The 23,141-nt window shown below is 32.0% G+C and overlaps 1 protein-coding gene and 1 long non-coding RNA gene across 2 annotated transcripts; one reads left to right on the forward strand and one right to left on the reverse strand.

The window, feature by feature from the left end:
• Nucleotides 1-4,988: 4,988 nt before the first annotated feature.
• LOC131647704 (uncharacterized) lies at nt 4,989-5,465 on the forward strand. Its single transcript, XR_009297910.1, has 2 exons — nt 4,989-5,074; nt 5,187-5,465. It is a non-coding gene; the product is annotated as an uncharacterized LOC131647704 (long non-coding RNA).
• Nucleotides 5,466-19,716: 14,251 nt separating this feature from the next.
• LOC131650912 (uncharacterized) lies at nt 19,717-22,455 on the reverse strand. Its single transcript, XM_058920612.1, has one exon. The coding sequence runs from the start codon at nt 22,453-22,455 to the stop codon at nt 19,717-19,719; it is 2,739 nt and encodes a 912-aa protein (XP_058776595.1).
• Nucleotides 22,456-23,141: the final 686 nt, after the last annotated feature.

The raw sequence follows: 23,141 nt of genomic DNA on the forward strand, positions 1-23,141 counted from the left end.
ATTATTTAGCTCTATAGTCTCGATTAGATCATCCCTATACATAAAAAAAATAGATGTGAAATTATGATATTTTCTAATTTTGAAGTTTTGTAGATATCGTGATATTTTTTAGAGACCAGTCATTCAATACGTTCGATTTAATAAATATATGATTTTAGTATGAAAATCGATTTATTTAATCGAATTATCTGATTTAATTCACTTTAATCATGTTGTTCGAACAATAATCAATGATCTAATATTTTCACCGATGTGATGACTGATCTTATTTTTAAAATATTGACTCGAATTCTAATAGTTTTAGTTAAATGAAAAAGATCTCAAGTATGTAATTCAAACAATTTTAGGTAGCTCACCAAAAGTTGAGTAAAAATAATTGAGAGAGGGGGCAGAACGCCGTTTGGTGGATACCCACCAACTTATATTATGTGGGTGTCAAGTATATAGTGACAAAATTCCATTTACATAATGCGCGTGTGTCCCTATCCGTAGGCTTCAAAAGTACTACTACCATATTCCACTACTTACTGCTACGTTTGCAAACTAGGTAACATTTTCTCTATTATTAGAAAAATATAATGATCACACACACACTTTTCCATTTGTTTATTATAGCACTTTCATTTATCTAAGCATTAGTTCAATTCTCACGTAGAATTAGAAATGCTATATGGTCTACCATTGTGTAGGAAAAACTTGTAACAATTCAAGCTGTAACGAAAATATTTCATTGATGAATGAAATTGCCACAGTTTTTCAACTACTTTATTGACTACGTGTAATTAGAAATTTAGTTGAATCAATTTCTTATCATTTATTACTTTTTAGCTTGTTTTGTTTGTGTGATATAGAATTGGTTGGAGTGGTAAAAAGTTATACCTAGTGATTTTTTTGTTTAGGAGACAAGAAATATAGGGGTGTATCTTTTGATTTGACACGCTTTAGTATGACCTATTTGAAAATTTTCATAACAATATTTGCTTTAAGGAGGTCATAAATCAGAAGGAAAAAAAAGTGGAGAAGAGTATTTTTTGTCTAAAAATAATTTTTAGATATAAATCATGTGTGAACTCTTGCATCTTCGCTGAATGAGTTCAGAACTCTATTATCTTTTTACACCTTTAGCGAATCGAGTATTTGATTAACTTAAATAAGTTTTGGCTTTGAGTTTTTTGTACTCTTTTGATGCGATTTGACTTATTGATGGTGGATCTGTCGGCTTAAAATCTAACTTGTTGGCAACAAAGAGGATTTGTGTTTGTAGCTTCGAAGGTTTCATGGTGTTATATAATCGTCGCAGATTGGTGTCCCAACGGTTCTTAATGTTTACAATTGTCGTATAGTTGTATTTAGAACTTGCAAGCGTGTCTTTTACAAGGTTTGTTCATTTGTGTTTAAAATTTTGAGGTGGTTATGATCAATCGTCGTGACAATCAATACAGTCATAAAAAAAGGAGGTTATTACACGAGGGTCACAACATGTGCCACAAAGTGGATTTTTTGTAGTATACCAATAATGGGGTTGTTTGTTGCAAATAACTAAAAAAATAAATATCCACAATTTAGATAATTGTCTTTAAAAAGCTTAAACTATATATTTTAATATGTCTTTTACTGTTAAACATATTGATAAGTGATTTTATACATTTATTTATATTTTCTCCATGGGTTGAGTTGTGGGGGCGTTTCTGGTATTTTAAATCGATCTAAGTGAATGTTTGCTATTTAAATGAGTTTTGAAGAGTGGAGAAAATAAGGATTTGTGAGAGAAGAAAATTTTCGTGAATGGAAGCAATTGAAGATCGACTTTTATCCAAATCCTAGCTAAACCCCCAATGCTAGGGGTGTCCCTTATTTACATCTGTAATGACTTTAATTTCTTGATTTCAATAATATCATAGTTTTTCAGGTTCAATTTAATTGTACAATTTTTCTAAAGCTTTCCTTGTCAACAGGATTGATGTATGGTTAAAAATTAGGTTGGACCGCCGTTGTTAAATTTTTTGTACAATTAAACTGTAGTAGATATCGCCTAGGAATAGGGATACCCTATGGTAACCAGATTATTCGTGATTTAATATTGCATAATTTCATTGGTAGGTTGCTCTGAATGATTACAGGTTTTCTCGCTAAGGAATTAGGAGTAAACATCCTTACGAATTGGTAATTGATAGTTAAGATAATTTGTTACAATAAGGAATCAAAGTTGTTATAGGGTTAAGTCACACACCTACCCTAGCATGTTACTCATACTTGTTAAAAAGTTATTTTTATATTTTGCTTTATTCTACATACTCTTTATTACCAATATCCCAACAAAACCCCAATTTAAGTTTTTGTTTAGTTAAATTAAGAATTATAACTCTATACTGATACGCAGTCCTTGAAATCGACATTCGGGAGATTTCTCCTTTATTACTACAGAGACAAAATAGTACACTTTCTATTTTATCGATCAAGTTTTTGGCGCTGTTGTCGGGGACTGCCAAAATATAGAGATTTTAGTTTAGTTCAATTGATGTTGCTCGTCAACTAAAATTTTGTTTCAATTTTTGTTTATTTGAATTTTATTTTATTATAAAAAAGAAAAAGAAAAAGTCAGATTATTTTTGCTTCATGAAGTCTTCTATACTTTGCTACTAATAAAGTGTATGAGTTTCATAATCATGTATTGTTTTGATACATTGCCACCTGTATCTCCTGCATGTTGGTCGCCTGATTCGAAAGTCACTTTAGAAGAGGTAGCTAAATTTTTTAAAGCATATAAGAGGAAGTTAAGAATACTTATGAATGAATGTAATGAAGCTAACTTTTATCCATATAGGTTTATTTGGAGCAAGTTAGAGTTCAAAGAAGAACATGTGGAACCAGAAGAAAAATGCATAACATCTGATGAAGAGGATGCAGTAAGAATAGAAGAATTTGAGGTAAAAAAGAAATATGGGGAAGAAGAAATAAGGAAACTTGAAGATGATCTAGTTTTGGATGAAACCACAAATTTAACAATTTGTGAAGCTGTGGACATCCAACAAGAAAATCTTCAACAAAAGAGTATCCCAAATAATTATTTTTACAACAAGGTAGATGAAAGACAAGAAATTTATAAAGTATTGGAAGACATTTATGCCTTGTTCAATAAAATCAAGCTGAAAAGGATTTGGAAGCAACATCATCAGTACTTTAAGTTTATGGGATTGCTATCAAACAAAAGAAAGAAAAAATATGATGTGTTCTTTGTGTCATATATGCCACCCTAACAAGGGGAATTGACCGCCAAGCCATGTGATGTTAAACGAAGCGCTTTGTGGGAGGCATTCTACGTTTTTAATAACTTAGTTGTGGTTAGCGTGAAAACTTTTTCTTAGTTTGGGCATGTTATCGGTTTGAAATCCAATAGTTGTAGAAATTTCTATTATTGGTGTCAAAGTCTTACGGACTTCTTGAATATTTCGTAATCGCGTTGTAATTGGGTGAATACCCCTTGTACTCTTTGATATGATAATTTCTATTGCATATAAAAAAACTTCTTCAACTTCCGGTTAGAATTCTAGAACTGATAAGAGTTGATATTTTAACTTGGTTGATTTGATAAATATTTATTATTACATAATTAAATTTATAATTACACATAATTATTAGATAGATAAAAATTTACGTGATATGCAGATTTAATGTACATCGAATCTTTCGTATATAAAAATATTTAAATTAATAATAGTTTTTTTCGTATACAAATATTAGTTACGTTAGTTATCATTTAGAAAAATATATGAATCAATAGTAAATTTTCGAATATAAAAATATTTAAATCAATAATAAATTTTTTTCCGTATATTATTTTTTAATCAAAATTTTTTGGATCGCAAATATTTAGATCATTAATTGATTTTTCCCATATACAAATACTATTTATGTTTAGGTATCGTTTACAAAAATATTTGAATCAATTGTAAATTTTCGTATATAAAAATAAGATCAATAATAGTTTTTTTTCACGTATACCCTTTTTGGATAAAAAATTTATGGATCATAAATATTGTTTTTCGTATATAAAAATATTTAGATCAATAATAAATTTTTCTCGTATACAAATATTATTTTTATTTAGGTATCATTTACAAAAATATTTGAATAAATAGAATTTGATATTAATAGAATTTGACTATAGATAATAGTAGTATGTTACATATATATATATATATATATATATATATATATATATATATATATATATATATATATATATATATATATATATATATATATATATATATATATATATATATATATATATATATATATATATATTTGTGAAATGACATCAATAACAAAGAATTTTTCTAATATTTAATTGTGCAAATAGTATTTTAATTGTATGAACTTCATTAATGAGAGATATTAATATTATAATATTTTGAATCATATAAATTAAAGTTAATGATGAGTGACACACATTTTTATATTTTATCCAATAACACACATTTTAAAGTATATCTATAAATTAATTTTAATTGAAATAAATTTTTTAAACTAAAATTATTATTATTTTCTTAAAACAATATTGTATTTTAAAATAAAAATTATTTCAAATTATATTTTTTCATTATTAATTTTCAATTACTAAAGTTAATTTTTAAAAATTAAATACTATTTTAAATGTAAATTAACAATCAATTAAAATGATCATAATAGTTTTTTTATTAAATTTTTTTATTAAAATATTTTGATTAATAATTTATTAAAAATAATAATAATAATAATAATAATAATAATAAAGTTATAAAGTGAAAAGTGAAAACTCAAAAGTGAGTTGAAAAAAATCAAAAAAATTTAAGAGGATATAATTTAAAAAATTTAAAAGTAAAACAATAAAAAAAACATTTCAAACATAAACAGTAAATAAGTAAAATATTATTTTAACATGTTCTAGTAATACTATTACATTAGAAAAAACTCTATAAATAGTTTAATGTAGGCATTGTTATTTTCATCATTCAAGACAACATGGCAATGGGCATCAACAAGGTGTATTTTTTCATTGCTATTCTTTGCATTGTTTCAATTATGATTTCAGGTAACAAATAAATTTTTTCATATTTAAATTTAAATATTTTTAAATGATTAATTTATAATATATAATATTTGCACATTAAAAAAAATGGTAAATAAAATTATGTTAACTGTAGGAGAAGCACAAGTTATCCCTTGGGATTATTGCTATGAAAAAGGACCTTGTCCAGGTGGCGATGCTCAATGTGCTGAAACTTGTAAGACAACTAAGGGATTTCCTTTGGGGGGAAAGTGTGGTTGGACCGGCCTCTGTTGTTGTAAGGGTTGTTGTTAGGGGGATTAATTATATATTTTATTAATGTTTGAAAAGAATCAGTGTATTGATTTTTAGTTTAAAACTAAAAATACATTGATTTTCATTTTATCATGTGTTTTAACAAACTTTGATAGGTACACGCAATGCTGTAAAATTGAAATAATACAAAGATAAACACCAAAAATAATGATGTGTTGACAAAAACACTAAAAACAAAAAATGAATAGCCTCGAGCATAAATAAATTTGTCAACATTGTAAGCAATGACACATGAACCAAACATCATTAAAAGACGACGACACACATATAAATTTTATATATATATATAACAAAAATTTCTTGAGACCATATTTGTAAGGGAGACAACAAATTGAATATATTAAACTAATTACTGTTGAAATAATAGTAGTTAAATCCTGTTATGAATAATAGTAAATAGATGTGGATGTTCATTTTTCCCAATCTTTCTATATTCCTTAACTCCTATAAATTAAGTTCTTAACCTTTGTGTATTCCTTGAGTTAATGGTTTTTATTGGTCATGTACTATAAATATGGATCATGTTGCAATGTTAAGGTAACTTGAAAGAAGATGATAATACAATATATTACTTTTTCTCTCATTCATCTCTCCTTCATCTCTATATTGTTTTGGTTAATTTCATAACACGTTATCAGCACGATACTCTACAACGCGAGTGATGATATAATTTGAGAAAATAATCAAATACTTGATTGCAGCCCAGTAGGCTGATTATCACTTAATTTTCCCAATATTAGAGGGAGGGAATAAGCAGCTGAAATCATGAACAAGAAGTTCAAATGAACAGATGAAATCGTGAACAAGAAGTTCAAATGAACAATTTAAAATACATTGTTGTCTTGATCCTCGTACAAATCAATATGAACCAAAATTTCAAAATATTATTCATTTGCAAAGTTTATGAAATAAATTATCAGCTGATAATACTCTACTCGAAGTGGATTCTCCTATTGAATAATATAATATTGCAAATGAGTTGTTGCTGCGCCTGAAGTGTAGTATGAAAGTCGGTTCCAATGTTAAAAGTCCTCTACTAAGAAAAGAAACTAAAGATGACCCAAGTGAGGATATGAAAATTCTAAGAGCACTTTGACCTAATTTAATTTTCAGTTCCAGAAGAACAAATCAAGTACTTGAAATATGAAATAAAGAGGTCTCGATAAATTATGTCATGGATGAAATGGAATGGAACCGAAATTGAGATAACCAAATAAAGTCAATATTGACAATGTCTTTGTATGCAATATAGCGCTAAAAGTTATCAATGATAACGAGGATCATGAGTCAAAGTCTATTAAAGATTGTAGACTAAGTGAGAATTGGCCAAAATAAATATATTCAATTGAAGAAGAATTAAACTCACTTTACAAGTAACTCACTTTTGGACCTGTAGTCCGAACACCTCAAGGTGTGAAACTAATGTGATATAAATGAGTTTTTGTGAAAAAGAAAAATAAGAATAATATAAAGTTTGATTTATTACTCAATGATTTTCACAAAGACCTAAGGTTGATTCTGATAAAACATATTCACCTGTAGTGGATTCAACCGATTTTTGATAATTAATTAGCCTTGTAACACATGAAGGGCTTAATTTGAACATGATGGTTGTAATGACATCTTATTCATATGGTTCACTTAATAGTGACATTTACATGAAACTCCCTGAAGGGTTCAATATACCAGAGACACGTGATTATGGATCTCGAGAAAACTACTACATCAAATTGAACAAGTCTCTGTATGAGCTGAAAGAATCTGGATGCATGTGGTATAATCGCCTCAGTGAATATTTACTAAATGATGAATATACAAATAATTCAATTTGTACTTGTATTTTCATAAAATGATGTGGAAAAGAATTTGCAATACTAGTTATCTATGTGAATGACATACATAGTATTTGAACTCCTGAAGAGCTTCCAAAAACTATAAATTCCTTAAAGAAAGAGTTTTAGATGAAGGACCTAGGAAAATTAAAAATTATGTCTAGGCTTACAAATTGAGAATTTGGACAATGGAATATTTGTACATCAGGAAGATTATATAGAAAAGTGTTGAAACACTTATATATGGACAAATCCCATTCGTTGTCTACTCCAATGATTGTTATATCATTAGATGTAGAGAAAGATCCTTTCAGACCTCAAGAAAATGATTAGAAAAATTGTTTGGTCCTGAAGTACCATATCTTAGTGCAATTGGAGCACTAATGTACATTGCTAATTATACACGTCTCGATATATCGTTTGTGGTCAATCTATTGCCAAGATACAATTATTCGCCTACATGAAGACATTTGAACGGAGTCAAACATATACTTCGTTATCTTAGAGATGCTGGTTACTTGTCAGATTCTCACAATGGTAGATCAGAAAGAGGTTATTCGTTTACATGTGATGGTACAACCATTTCATGGAGATCTATGAAACAACTCATGGCAACAACTTCATCAAATCCTGCATAACTATTAGCACTACATGAAGTCACTTCAAAGAAGACATTTTAAGCAACGACTACAAAGAATATCGTCACACATATAAATTTTTGCATGAGGGGGAGAAATACATATGTTTTGCACTCTTTTTCCCTTCACCATGGTTTTGTCCCACTACGTTTTCCTGGTAAGGTTTTTAACGAGGCAATTCACATTCAAAGGATATTGTACTCTTTTTCCTTCACTAGAATTTTTCCCACTGGGTTTTCTCTAGTAAGGTTTTAACGAGGCATATCCTCAATGAACATCCAAGGGAGAGTGTTATGAATAATAGTAAATAGATGTGAATGTTCATTTCCCCCAATCTTTCTATATTCCTGAACTCCTATAAATTAAGTTCCTAACCTTTGTGTATTCCTTGAGTTAATGGTTTTTATTGGTCATGTACTATAAATATGGATCATGTTGCAATGTTAAGGTAACTTGAAAGAAGATGATAATACAATATCTTTTTCTCTCATTCATCTCTCCTTCATCTCTATATTGTTTTGGTTAATTTCATAACAAATCCGATAATTTTACAAATTTTATAACCTCCACAAAATTTAAATTGGAATTCGACTTTAAGTCATACTTCAAAGTTGTTTTACCAAACCACCATTATTCATAAAGTTGGAGACTCTTCAATATCAAAATTGGCTCTATAAAGTTGTGCACCTAAAGTGAATTTTTGTAATTAAGATCTTAATTAAATTACATACAAGATAAATCAAGATGTTTAACATATAAAAAAAAAAAAAAAAACAAGATAAATATAATTAAGGGGACTTACGCTCAAAACACTTCAAAGGGGCCCTAAAGCAAGGTTTGAAGTTTTTCAAAAAATTCCAAATGCACAAACATGAGTCACTTTACTATGGCCTATTCTATGTATATTGGTTTTGAAAGTAACTTTCATAAATAAATGTCATCAGTTTTATTGTTTTGAAGAAGGTGTAATCAACTTCAAATTCACAAAAAAACACTAACAAGCCTTGTCGTTATATTAATTGAATTAAAGGCACATTATAAAAGCCAATATTTCCGGTATCTAAAGGTAAAATTATCCACTAAAACACATGCAATCAATAAATAGACACTCTAAGTAGGTAGACATCTTATATAGGAGTACATGAGTTGGCCAAATCCAACCAAAAACTCATACATTTCATATATTACGACAAATATTTGTATTATGAAAATATATTAGAAAAAATATATAATAATTACAGTTATGGAAGAGCCTAGAATAATTAATCATGGACCCTTGTAATTTCATCTTGATATATAGCTTTTAGTTTAATGGTTGGTACTTGAATTGCTTCTTGATGCTTAAGCTAGAAATGTCATTTTCCTTTATCTAATCTATGTTGTTAGTATTTTGTGGATTTCTTTTATGTATATCTCACATATTTCATATCTAAATTAAAACTTCCTCTATATTGCATATATATTTTGTAATGCATCACTATCAAAATTCCACTTAAGTTATATCTAATCTACTTTTCCAAGAACATATCAAACCTCAATTCTTAAAATAGATATGATGATTTTTTTTCATTATTATTTTTTGAGTAATTTATTCCAAAAATGTGTAGTTCCGAGAAACACTATAAAATATTATGAGATAACATCTCCAAAATATAACTGTTTAATGGGACAAATAGAAACAAACAAAAGAAGTGGTAGGAAAATGTTTAGGGTTATTCTCACAGTTATATAATTGGTTGGCCTCACACACCCATATCATGATTTTACATAAGACAGATAAAAGGGTATAATATAATCTATAAGAATTACATATGAATTTTCCATTTGACAAATCATCTAATTTGCACATGATATTGTCGGTTTTGATGTCAATAGTTTATTGTTTTTATTTGATGTTTGATGTATGCTATACTTAAAATCCATGCCATTTTTCAACTTCAATATTTATTAAGGACTACACGTATTGAATAATTAGATATTATATTTTGTGAAAGAAATTGCAAAGAACTTGCAAAAATAGGCTGGACCGAATTAGATTTTGCTAAGCTTAAGTCTGGTTTGTCAAAATAACCGAAGTTTAAAGTTACCGACCGAAGCCTAAGCAAGGCCGGTAGTCTGTCGTAAACATATTTTTAGGTCTGAGTCTGGTCTTTTCGAAGGCCTGGTTAACCTATAGAAAAACCTATTTATTTTAAATTTATGTAAATAAAAAATTAATATAATGTTTAAGTAGACTAACTAATATAAGATCAGGAGACTAAAAATTTATTTGCATTGACTTATTTTAAGAAAATTTCTTTACCCACCTCCCTATGGGGTCCCCCCCCCCCCCCCTCGCGAAATTCCCAACTTACCCCTGCTTCGGAGATTCATCTCCGAAGTTTTTTTTTTAAAATTTTTTTATGTTTCGGAAATGCATTTCCGAAATGCATCAAAATTCATTTATTTTTTACAATCAGGTAAGAAATGTGGACACATGTGCCTACGTAAGCCTTCTAAGGCGGTTACCTTCTAAGAAATATGGTAACACTTTCCTACTTAAAAACCTACGTAACAAAAATTGGGAAGCTCCACAGCCACGCCCTATTTAAAAGAATAAAAAACTTTTTGAAATTTCGAAGTTCCCTTTTCCTTCTCCCCACCACTCTCAGACGGTTAACTTCTAAAACACTTTCCTATTTAAAAGCTTCTCACCCATTTTTCTTTCAAAATATCCCAAATCATTTTCGATCCTAAGTCTTCTTCTTTGCTTTAACGTTATCTATCTCTTGTTACTGCTTTCATCACAATGTCTCGCCGCGGTGGAGGAAATCATCCCGAAAATCGCCGGAGTCAACCATCTCCTGCACATTCTCAACAATCATCCATCAATGCTGCAGGATCAGGCCGTGGTGGTGGTGGCCGTGGCTCTCGCGGTGGACGTACCTCCAATCCTTCTTCCCCCGGACATCCACCTCCTCCGTCATATGCTCCGGCCCCGGTTACCTCTCCTCCGTCTGTTGTTGCAGCTCCGGTTGTTCGTCCATCTGTTTCAGCGCCGTTTGTTCCATCTGTCGCAGCGCCGGTTGCTTCCTTGAGTTCGGCTCTGATCTCCATCGAGAGCCTGACTGCCGAAGTTAAACAGAAGGCTACTCTAGAGTCGGCTCCGTCGTCTCAGAAGGAAAATTGGGAAGGAAAATTCAAGTTCGTGCTAATCATTTTCAGTTGCGAGTGGCTGATAAGGATCTACACGACTATGATGTAAGTATAGTTTGCTCATAAGTTTTTTTTTGTTGTTTATTATGTTGGTAAGTTACAATGTGGTATGGATTTCTAGAGGATCAGGACTTTCTAACCTGTTGCAGCGTCTCCTCCATCGTCTTCATCCGATTAAATAAAGCGAATCGTTCTTGTTTGTTATTTTTCTTTTGTCCAGACCTTTTTTCGGAAGTGCATTTCCGAATTCCTTCAAGGGGGTGAGTTCGGAGATGAACTTCCGAAACACCACATTTTCTGAAAATGTAACTTTATTTCGGAGATGCATCTCCGAAATCAATATTTTATATTAAAAAAAACACGTTTTCGGAAGTTCATTTCCGAAAACACATATTTTTCAAAAAAAAAGTACCTTTTCGAAAATGAACTTCCGAAACAAGGGGTAGTGTTGTAAATTCACCAGGGGTGAGTAAGAAGGTTAGGAGGTGGGTGGAGAAATTCTCTATTTTAACTTACCTATTAGCATAAGTTCTTAGAGACTATTTGTTGAAGAAAATTTATGAAAACAATATTCATCAAGTTTTATTTATGTATTTTAATTTAAAGTACAAAACATAATATAATGATGATAAAAAAAATTATTCATATTTATTTGAATAGGTCGGTCTGATAGACTTAAGAGGCTTTTTTGCGACCTAGGACCTAATTTTTTTAACTAAATAGGCTTGAGAAAAAATTATACCTTTTCTATTTAAAATAAATAAATAACCTGACTTGAGACTATATAAGTTAGCCTATAAGTCCCTGTTATTGTTCTGATCTATTTCCACCCATACTTACAAGTATTATTATTGGTATGATCTATTTCCACCCATACTTACAAGTATTATTGGTTCTACAAGCTAGTATATACAATGGATCATACAACTGATTTTGCATATTGATATCATACTTAAATTTGACCAAATACCTCGATTAGTAGCTAAGGGCCCCGGATGAACAGTTGAAATGTCACTTCAATGGCATTTCAAAATATGGGTTTTGCATTCCAATCACATACATACAGGTTTTAGTTTGGTACGCGCATTTATTTATATAATATATTTATATTAAATCAAAAATAAAATTTGAATCAAAATTTTTAAATCGTAAATACCATTTTTTATAAAAAAATATTTAGATCAATAATAAAATTTTTCCCGTATACAAGTATTATTTATGTTTAGGTATCATTTAAAAAAATATCTGGATCAATAGTAAATTTTTCGTATATAAAAATATTTAAATTAATAATATATTTTTCCCGTATACTATTTTTGAATCAAAACTTTTTGGATCACAAATACCATTTTTCATATATAAAAATATTCAGATCATTAATAGATTTTTCTCATATACAAATATTATTTATGTTTAGCTATCGTTTACAAAAATATTTAAATCAATCGTAAATTTTCGTATATAAAATATTTAGATCGATAATAATTTTTTCCCGTATACATTTTTTGAATAAAAATTTTTTGGATCATAAATATCATTTTTCATATATAAAAATATTTAGATCATTAATAGATTTTTCCCATATACAAATATTATTTATATTTAGGTATCGTTTACATAAAAATATTTAGATCAATAATAATTTTTTCCCATATAAATTTTTTGAATAAATTTTTTTTGAATCATAAATACCATTTTTCGTATATAAATATATTTAGAACAATAATAGATTTTTTCCAGTATACAAATATTATTTTTGTTTAGATATCATTTATAAAAATATCTGAATCAATAAAATTTGATACTAATAGAATTTGACTATAAATAATAGTAATATGTTACAATTGAATAAGTAATACACTTTAAATTAATGACATATATTTGTGAAATGACATCAATAACAAATAATTTTTCTAATATTTAATTGTGCCTATATTATTTTAATTGTATAAACTTCATTAATAAAATATATTAATATAATAATATTTTGAATCATATAAATTAAAGTTAATGATAAGTGACACACCTTTGCAAGTATGTTTTTAAGTTCATTTTAATAGAAATAATTTTTTTAAACTAAATTTTTTATTATTTTCATAAAAAATATTTTATTTTAAAATAAAAATTATTTCAAATTATATTTCTTCGTTATTAATATTCAATTACTAAAGTTAATTTTTAAAAATTAAATACTATTTTAAATATAAATTAACAATTATTTAAAATGATCATAATAATCTTTTTATTAAAAAATAATTTATTGGAATATTTTGATTAATAATTTATTAGAAATAATAATAATAATAATAATAATAAAATAATAAAAAGTTTAAAGTGAAAAAAGTGAAAAGTGAAAAAGTGAAAAATGAGTTGGTAAAAATCAGTAAAAGACATTTTTTGCTCTCAAATTATTAATTTATACTAAGATAACACAAGGATATTTTTGTGATTTCCAGAACAATAACTTTTCTTATATTATAGATATTAGCCTTAAATTTTATATGAGAATTATTAAGATTGTTTATATTTTTAAATTTAAAAATAAATTCTAATTTTATTCACTATAAAATTTCTAACACACCTTTCTCATAATCAAGATTAGATACAATAAATTATATTTTAATTCATATACAATTAAAATCTTACAAAAATAATAGACAAATATATAAATTTATGTTTTATTTGTTAAGACAATAAAAAGGTGAAATTTTTACTAAAATTAAAAAATTAAAAGAGAATAAAAATCTTTAAAAAATTAAAAAATAAGTAAATTCAATGGCCTTCCAGAATTTATTATTGAATATTAAATTTTGGTGGCTAATTCAATGGTTACAGTTACCACAAAATTTTGGTCAATAAAAGTGAATTTTCTAGTAGTGATAATTTGAACATTATTCTAAACCAATTAGGATAATCAACGACACCTTTAAGTCTTTAGTGCAGGGAATAAAAAAGAATAATTATAAATTATTAAGTGATATAAAATATTTACTAACTAGTTTTCACATATCCCATCTTTATGATCACGACGGATAACATGCACATCATCTGAATCATTTTATTCAAATGAATGATGTACATGTGTTGCAAAACAAGGGATCTCATAGTTAAAATTTTGATTTTCATCAGTATTATCAGGAAGATATTTTTCGTGAAGAACAATTGATCATCTAGTGTTAGAGAGATCATTGTCATAAAAAACTTATTTTACTTAGTATGCCATGATGAATAGTTCATTCTTATAAGTTATAGCTCTCAATAAACACCTCATGCTTAAAACTCAATAAACACCTTGAACTTCTGAAACTTAGTAAACACCTTGAACTTCTGAAACTCAGTAAACACCTCATGCTTAAACTTGATGAGTGTTACCCATGTCATTCTTGTGAATTCATCCACAAATAACACAAAATACTTGTTTCCTCCAAGTGAAGGTTCTGGGAATTGACCACACATCAAAATTCACAACTCCCAAGGCATGGCCAAAATTCGTACAATATTAGCATTGAATCTTCTTCTTGTTAAGCTTTTCCATTCCCTTCTGATGTTTCTTCTCATTATAGTTGGACGCTTAAAAGCTTTGATCAAGAGCAATACTCAACTCTTTTGCTTAAAAGCATCAAGAGTGAGAACACACAGTCCAACTCAATGTATCACAAGATACATGAGTGACACACAAGTAGAACACACGAAAAACTTAAAGGACTCCCAAAACACTGACCCTTACTTTTCACTCACGATTTCTATTTGTGAATGCTTAGAAAACTAGGTTTAGTAAGTCCTTATTTATACTCTTGGAGTATGGGCTTGGACTCTAAAATAACTTCAATCTTCTCATTTTTGAATCAGCTGCAAGAACTTCACATAAAATAGGAACAAATAAAATTAAATCAAATCTTAGTTTTATAAAAAAAAAAAGTCCCATTGGTCCTTTTTCTAAAAACTAAAACAAATATGCATTTGTCCTAAAAACTCTATGATTGGCTGCGCCTGTAATGAGTATCTGAATCTTCCATAATCTCATATTTTTCAAACAAATCTTCAAGGATTAAAAATTCAGTCTGAACTGTCAGAATGTTTTGGTGTAGGATGTCACAACATCTAGCAGAACATCTGTCAAAACACATAACAGTTGAACCTGTTATGATAGTTGGTCCAGATGTTGCAACATTTTTCTCAGCAAACTTAATGACAATCACAAAACCATGGAACTGACAAAATCAATCAGATCTCACTAAACACTTGTGTTTCCCGATCCCTCGAAATCAAGAAATGTGATTCTAATACGATTTTGATCTTCCATTCACTATGAATTGAATGAATTTGAAATCAAAGCAATCACATACCTCACGTACACTTATGGATTCGAACAGAAGCTCTAGATGCCAATTGTTGGAGCTAGCACAACAGAACAAGATGAAGATAAAAAAAAATTGTAAGTAACTTTTACTCAATTGAAAAACGGTTACAAGAATGATTGTACATTGTTACCAATTACAAAGAAAAACTACAATATATACTAAACTCAATATGAGTCGAACTAATTAAAGCATAACACAAGACCCAACAAACTAATCACCTAACACACTTTAAATGTGCAATTACACTTCAACACTTCTAACACACAACCACCTACAAACACTTATATTTCAACTCAACCCACCTACACCAAGACACCTAGGCATTTTTTTTATTAACCAATACCAACAAATGCAAAACACCCCCTCAATAGTAACATCGATTTAACCCCTCTAACACATAATTAAACACACAACCTACACCTATACCAAAATACAATTTTCAAACACCTCAACAAAAATTTAGCTTTTATCTAACACAACCATCTACCCAAAATCCATCCCCACAAAAAAACTTCAACTACCCCTCCATTAACATATAAACTCAATATACAACGCAAACCATACACTCATTTCATTAGAATAAAAATCAACTAAATTTTGAGAGTGAAATTTGTGAAACATTCTTCAACAAGGCGGACCATAAAATAAAATAAAAATTTCATTTTATTTTTATGCCAAATCTCGAACTGAGTATCACAGGGTTAAATAAAGGGTATTCCTACAACTAAGTAACCTCTCAAAAAAACTAGCAAAAAAGAAAACTTCATATTTTGTTCGGATGAAACATGGACTTCTTCTCTGCCATGCCATAATATTGAGAACCAACAAAGACATTGTATAATTCACTATCACCTATTATAACTCGGCCAAAAACTACTTTATCTTTCTTTTAAAAAAAATTGTAATCATGTTAATTATTCTTGTTGTAGTCCATCTCTAATTTAATATAATAGTATTTTTTAAATCATTTATCATAATTAGTTTTTTTAATAACTTTTCTTTTAATTTGATGTTTTAAAATAATTAATTATACTTATTATTTATTAATTATTAACTATTTTATTGATGATATAAAATAATAGCAATTATATAAATATAAAAAATATAAAAACAAATAAAATGAAGAAAAAATAGTGTCGGCTGTTTAAGCATTAGCGGTGGACTCATATAAAAAGAAATGTTTCAAAAGGTGCACATTAAGAAATTAAGAAATTTGAGAAAATAAGAAGTATAGTGAAAATTTGTAGGAAAAAAGGCTTGTAGTGAGAAAAAAATCGCATAATTCACTATAGACTATAGGTACATTAAATTAAATAGTGTATATAATAGTATATCTTGTTGCGACTATGCATATATTTTGTTGGTAGTTAGCGTGACAGGGTCACTTGTCCTACCTTAGGGAACCAATCACTAACCGAATCACCCTATGATTCTATCGCAAAAACTGTACTACTATTTTACATTCATAAGTCAATCATTAGTTAAAAAGAACTGCTCAAAACAAAAACACAATTTTCCATGCTTCACGAGGTTCTATTTTATGTTTAAGATAATTGGCCGGTTGAATAAGTTCAACTCATAAGGTGAAATATGCAACTATACCAAACTAGGGTTTGCTAATGGAGGATAAACTCAAAACACATAAGAACAAACAAAGAGATGAATAATTTTCTTCTTACTTTCCTTCTCCACAAGAGTAGTTTAAATACAAGCTTTAACCCTAATGGGTTACTTAAATGGGCAGGCCCAACAGCAGCAATAAAATTAAAACTAACATAAGAGTCCAACAATAATAACTAAAACAATTAATATTATTTGGTGTAAAAATCCTTCAGCCAGGTGGGCTGCTTCTTCACGCGAGTGGGCTTGTTAACATTACTCTCCGGCCCAAAGACAACCTTGTCCTCAAGGTTGGAGTTGGTGGTGGGTGGATCGAAAGCTTTGGCCCAATTGTGGAGCCCATTACGTGGTGGAGCTAGGGTTTTGTGAAGTGGAGATAAGCTGGAAACAGCTGTAGCGGCGCTTTGGGAATCCAAAGTTGAATCACGTGGGAGAGTTGAATGTTGTGGGGCCTGGCAGGTAACTTTTGCAGCTGGAGCCGTGTTGGAACAATCAAAAACACGTGAAGAGTCAGTGGGGTCCAACGGTGAGGATAAGGTGAGTGGGTTTGGTGGGCTAACGGACGGCTCAGATTAGTTCTTTTGAGATCCGTTGGAGATAAGGTTTGGGGAAGTGGGATTCAAAGTACCAGACTTGAGTGGCGTGTAAGTCTTCAACACATCTCCCTTATCTTTGAGTACTCTCTCTGTCTTTGCATTATTTTTGTTCACTTCTGCTTGCTTCCGCTTCCCTTTTGTAGTCTCTTTTTCATTCAAGTTTGTTAGCTCTTGTGAGACCCCTTTCGTCATATTCTCTTCCCTCTCCGAAAATTCCTCTTCATCATCGTCGTCCTCAGTAACTTCAGGAAGCGGTGTAGAGTGAGATAACGAGTCGGTACCAAAAAAAGCACGCAGTTGTGAGACATGAATAACTGGATGTATTTTGGAGTCCGGTGGTAGATCAAGATGGTAGGCTACTTTGCCGATTATGCGCAAGATCTTGAAAGGTCCGTAGAAGCGAGGTGAAAGTTTCTGAGAGGTGCGGCGGTGGATGGAGGTTTGACGATAAGGTTGAAGACGAAGCAAGACTAAGTCACCTTCGGCGAAGTTACAGTCTTTTCTCTTTTTATTGCTTTGAGTTTCCATTCTCTGTCTGCTTATTTTGAGATTGTGTTGAAGATTGTCTAAAATTGTTTGTCTATGTTGCAGAGACTCTTCCAGCGACGGAACGCTCGTAGATCCATGGTCATAGTTGGACAAGGACGGAGGGGTGCGTCCGTAAAGGGCTTCAAAGGGTGACATGTTGATGGCGGAATGATGTGCGGTATTGTGCCAGAACTCTGCAAGATGTAAGTAACGAAACCACTTTTTTGGGTTCTCACTGGTGAAACACCTTAAATATGTGTCTAAACAACGATTAACCACTTCGGTTTGACCGTCTGTTTCAGGGTGGTACGCCGAACTGTACCGCAAGGTGGTTCCCTGGGAGCGGAAGAGTTCTTTCCAAAACGTGCTGAGAAATAATGGATCGCGATCGGAGACGATTGAAGAAGGCATGCCGTGGAGTCGGCAGATCTCTACAGAGAAGCGCAAAGCGAGATCTTTAGCGGAAAACTTTGTCGGTAACGCAATGAAGTGACAAAACTTAGTCAGCCTGTCGCAGACAACCCAGATTACGGTGTGGCCAAACGAGTTTGGAAGGTGAGTGATGAAATCCATGCTTAACTCGTCCCAGACTAACTTAGGGATGTTTAATGGTTGAAGTAATCCCTGTTTTCTATTTGTCATGTATTTGTTCTTCTGACATACCGCACATGTCTTAATGAATGCTTTGATATCTTTGTAGATTCCAGGCCAAAGGAAAGAAGTAGAGAGGCGCGCCAGGCACGGTTTTACGCTGGAATGCCCAGCAATGGGAGTAGCGTGGAACTCCTTGAGGACTGAGGAGCGTAGATCTGCAGAGTCAGGTATGAAAATGCGACCTTTATAGTAGACAAGCTCATTGTGAATGTGAAAAGTCTGATGTAGAGAGCTATCTTGATTAATCTTCTTTATGAGACTCTTCCCTTCTTGGTTGGTTTTGTAATAAGCTTTTAACTGTGTTATGAGGTTCGGTACTAGAGAGGAAATAGAGAGGAGGACTGCAGCATCTTCTGTGTTTTTGCGACTGAGAGCATCCGCCACCAGATTAGCTTTTCCAGGTTTGTAAAATATGTCGAATTGGAAACCCTGTAGTTTAGCCGCCCATTTTTGTTGTTCGGGTGTTTGAATGGTTTGCATTAAAAGATTCTTTAGGCTTTTCTGATCGGTGTAGATGTGAAAGTGACGCCCGATTAAATATTGTCTCCATTTTTTTACAGCCTCAGTGATCGCATACATCTCCCAAACATACACACTGGAAGATTGAAGACGGGTGCACAGTTTCTTGCTGAAGAAGGCTAGGGGATGCCCTTGCTAAGAAAGGACCGCGCCGACTGCAACTGCTGAAGCGTCCGTTTCCAGGACAAAAGTCTGCAAGAAGTCAGGAAGATGCAAAACTGGAGTCTCTGTCATTTTTCTTTTTAATGTTGTAAAAGCTTCCTCTGCTGTATCATTCCAATGTAATCTAGTGGACTGTAATAAATCGGTGAGTGGAGCGGCGAGTGTGGCGTAATGACGGATAAATCGTCGATAAAAGCCGGTGAGACCTAAAAAACCCCTGAGAGACGTGAGAGAACGTGGTCGTTGTCAATCCAGCATTGCTTGAATCTTGGTAGGATCCGGGGTTACACCATCACCAGAAATAATATGACCTAGATAATCCACCTTAGGGACAGCAAAAGTACATTTGGAAAGCTTGGCATAAAACTGATTAGAACAAAGTAATTTTAGAATTAATTGTAAGTGATAAACATGATCAGATAAGCAAGTACTATAGATCAGAATATCGTCAAAAAAAACTAAAACAAACCGTCTTAAGTAGGGGCGAAGCAAATCATTCATCGCTGATTGAAACGAACTAGGAGCGTTAGTTAGGCCAAATGGCATAACTAAGAACTCATAATGTCCGTCGAATGTCCTGAATGCAGTTTTGTGAGTATCCTCTGTAGTAACCCTGATTTGGTGATATCCAGATCGAAGATCGATCTTAGAAAAAATAGTTGCAGATCCCAACTCATCAAAGAGTTCCTCTATTGTAGGGATAGGGAAACGGTCGCGAACTGTTACCGCATTTAGGGCTCTATAGTCTACACAAAAACGCCAGGATCCGTCTTTCTTTCTAACAAGTAGGACCGGTGAGGAATAAGGGCTATTGCTAGGTTTGATAATTCCTTCCTTAAGCATATCATTGATTATTGTGGTCATAGCTTCTTTTTGAGAGTGGGGGTATCTATAGGGTTTAACATTGATTGGGGGAGTGTTAGGCAGGAGAGGAATATGGTGGTCGTGTTGTCTTGGTGGGGGTAAACCACGAGGGGTTTGAAAAACTGAGGGAAAAGACTGTAGGATATTGCGAATTTGTGTTGGTATTGTGGTAGGTAGCGTGGAAAGGGGGTTTTGGTTGCTGGAAGTGGAATTTGAGTCTTGAGGTGGTGAGAGGGGTTGGTATAAGAGCAGGTGGAGGGAAGCAATGGAGTCTGTATGGAGAAGATGGCAGAATTGGTTGTAAGTGGAATGAGTGGGAAGTATCTTTGGGTCTCCGGTTATGGTAATGTCATGATTTTGGTAGGTGAAAGATATTTTGGGAATTGAGAAATCAGCCATGAGAGGACCAAGGGTTCTTAACCACTCCATGCCAAGAACGACATCCGCGCCTTCGATGGGCAGAAGGTGAAAAGGAATAGTGAACAGGGTATTTTGGAGAGTAATCGGTACTTTTGGGCATAATCCTGAACAAAGTAACTTAGAACCATTACCAACCATGACAGCAAAATTAGGAATTGGGTTAGTTGGCAACTTCAAATGTTGGGCGATCCTAGGCTGTAGGATATTATGCGTACTACCCGTGTCTATCAATACTATTACTGCCAATCCGTTGATGAGACCATTAAATTTCAAAGTCTTAGGTGAAAAATGTCCGTTAGCAGCTTGAGGTGATAATTGGAAATAAGTTTCATCTGAATTATTAATTTGAGCAGCATCCACAATCTGTTCATCAATGGTTACTATTGGCGGTGAGGAGTCAGGATCTTCGTCATCCACCAATAATAATAAAAATTTTCCTGCTGAGCAGCGGTGACCTGGGATAAACTTGTCATCGCAATTAAAGCAGAGCCCTTGGGCTCGACGTTCCTGAATCTGAGCACTAGAGAGACGTTTAATAGGCAGTTTGGGTGGGGAGTTTTGTGGGACAGGTTTTGGGGTTGTTGGGGAAGGGAATAAAGTTGATGGGTTTGATGTAGGACGTGGAAATGTAGTGGAGAAAGCTTTCTGAATTTTTGGTTTGGATTCTCTAAGTTTGGATTCAATCAGCTTGGCAAGGCCAATTGCTTGGGAAATGGAAGTGGGTTTATGGAGAGCAATCTCATTCTGAATATCAGGCAGTAAGCCAGAAATAAAACAATTAATAATGGCTTCGGAAGATAAACCGACAACCTGATTGCCCAATTTTTCAAAGGTAGCTTGATATTCCACAACTGACCCGGTTTGTTTTAATTTGAATAGCTCTGCCTGATGATTAGTGTAAGTGGATGGACCGAAACGAAGTTCTAACGCCCTTGTGAAAGCAAACCAGTCCGTTAATTCCTGATTTTTGTACATCCATTTGAACCAACTTAAGGCCTCACCTTTCATATAAAAAGACATCATGCCCAATCTGTTTTCCGGAGGTAATTGGTAAAAATTAAAGTGTTGGTCAGCCTGAAAAAGCCATTCGAGTGGGTTGGAGCCATCGAACATAGATAACTCTAGTTTTGGGGTACGGAAGGGTGGAAGTGGAGTTAAATTGGGTATGGGGTTGTAAGGTATTTGGGGGGGGGGAGGAAAAGTTTGGGTATGTGGAGGGGCTGTGAATGCAGAAGTAAGGATTGGGTAAGTGGTGAAAGGTAGAGGTATTTGGGTGGAGGGATGTGGGGTAGAGTTAATTGTGGCAGAAGTTCTTTGTGGGGTATTTGTAGGGGTGATGACATGGGAAATGGGTGCTGTAGTAAAGGGACTAGATGGAGGGGGATGAAAAATACCTGAAGAACTAGCTGGTGAACTGACAGCAGCAGCAGCGGTTGTTTGCTTCTCCTTAAGAAGTTTGCTCAGCGCTGCCATGAGGGAATCGTAGCGAGTATCTGACAGCTGTCGGTCGTTGTCCAGCCGGGTGCTGATTTGACCCAGATTCTGCTGGGTTTGTTGTAGATCTGAGTGAACCATGGGAAATCTCTCATCAATCTGTTGCTGGGTTTCCAGCATAGCAGAATCCAAACGCATAGCTGTTGTATATACAGCTTGTTCAATGATTTCATTAGGAGAAGGTTGGGGTGGTTTTGGAGGTGCCATGGTTCAAGATGAAAGCACCAAAATGATAAGGTGAAATATGAAACTATACCAAACTAGGGTTTGCTAATGGAGGATAAACTCAAAACACATAAGAACAAACAAAGAGATGAATAATTTTCTTCTTACTTTCCTTATCCATAAGAGTAGTTTAAATACAAGCTTTAACCCTAATGGGTTACTTAAATGGGCAGGCCCAACAGCAGCAATAAAATTAAAACTAACATAAGAGTCCAACAATAATAACTAAAACAATTAATATTATTTGGTGTAAAAATCCTTCAGCCAGGTGGGCTGCTTCTTCACGCGAGTGGGCTTGTTAACATCAACTGTGTTTAATAAGTTAATTACACATTAGAATGTTCTATTCAATCTATTACTATATGTTTTCAGGCAGAGCTACTAACTTATATAGGACTGCGAAGAAAAAGCAAGATCAAATAGGTGTGATAAACAAGCATTGTTTTGTAAATTAGGAAATAATTTTGAGAAATTTATGGAAAGATATAATAAATAATTGACCATTATTTAGGGGTTATACCTGCCTCATACCGTGTAAATAATACATTTCTCTTCATTTTTATTTATAAGTAATTTTATTTTTTTATATTTTTTGAATAAAGGATGTATTTAGTCTATATCATCTAAATGCAATATTTATTTAATAAATTTAAAATATCAAAATTTAC

This window comes from Vicia villosa, linkage group LG2, assembly GCF_029867415.1.
Source record: "Vicia villosa cultivar HV-30 ecotype Madison, WI linkage group LG2, Vvil1.0, whole genome shotgun sequence".
Classification (NCBI taxonomy): Eukaryota; Viridiplantae; Streptophyta; class Magnoliopsida; order Fabales; family Fabaceae; genus Vicia; species Vicia villosa.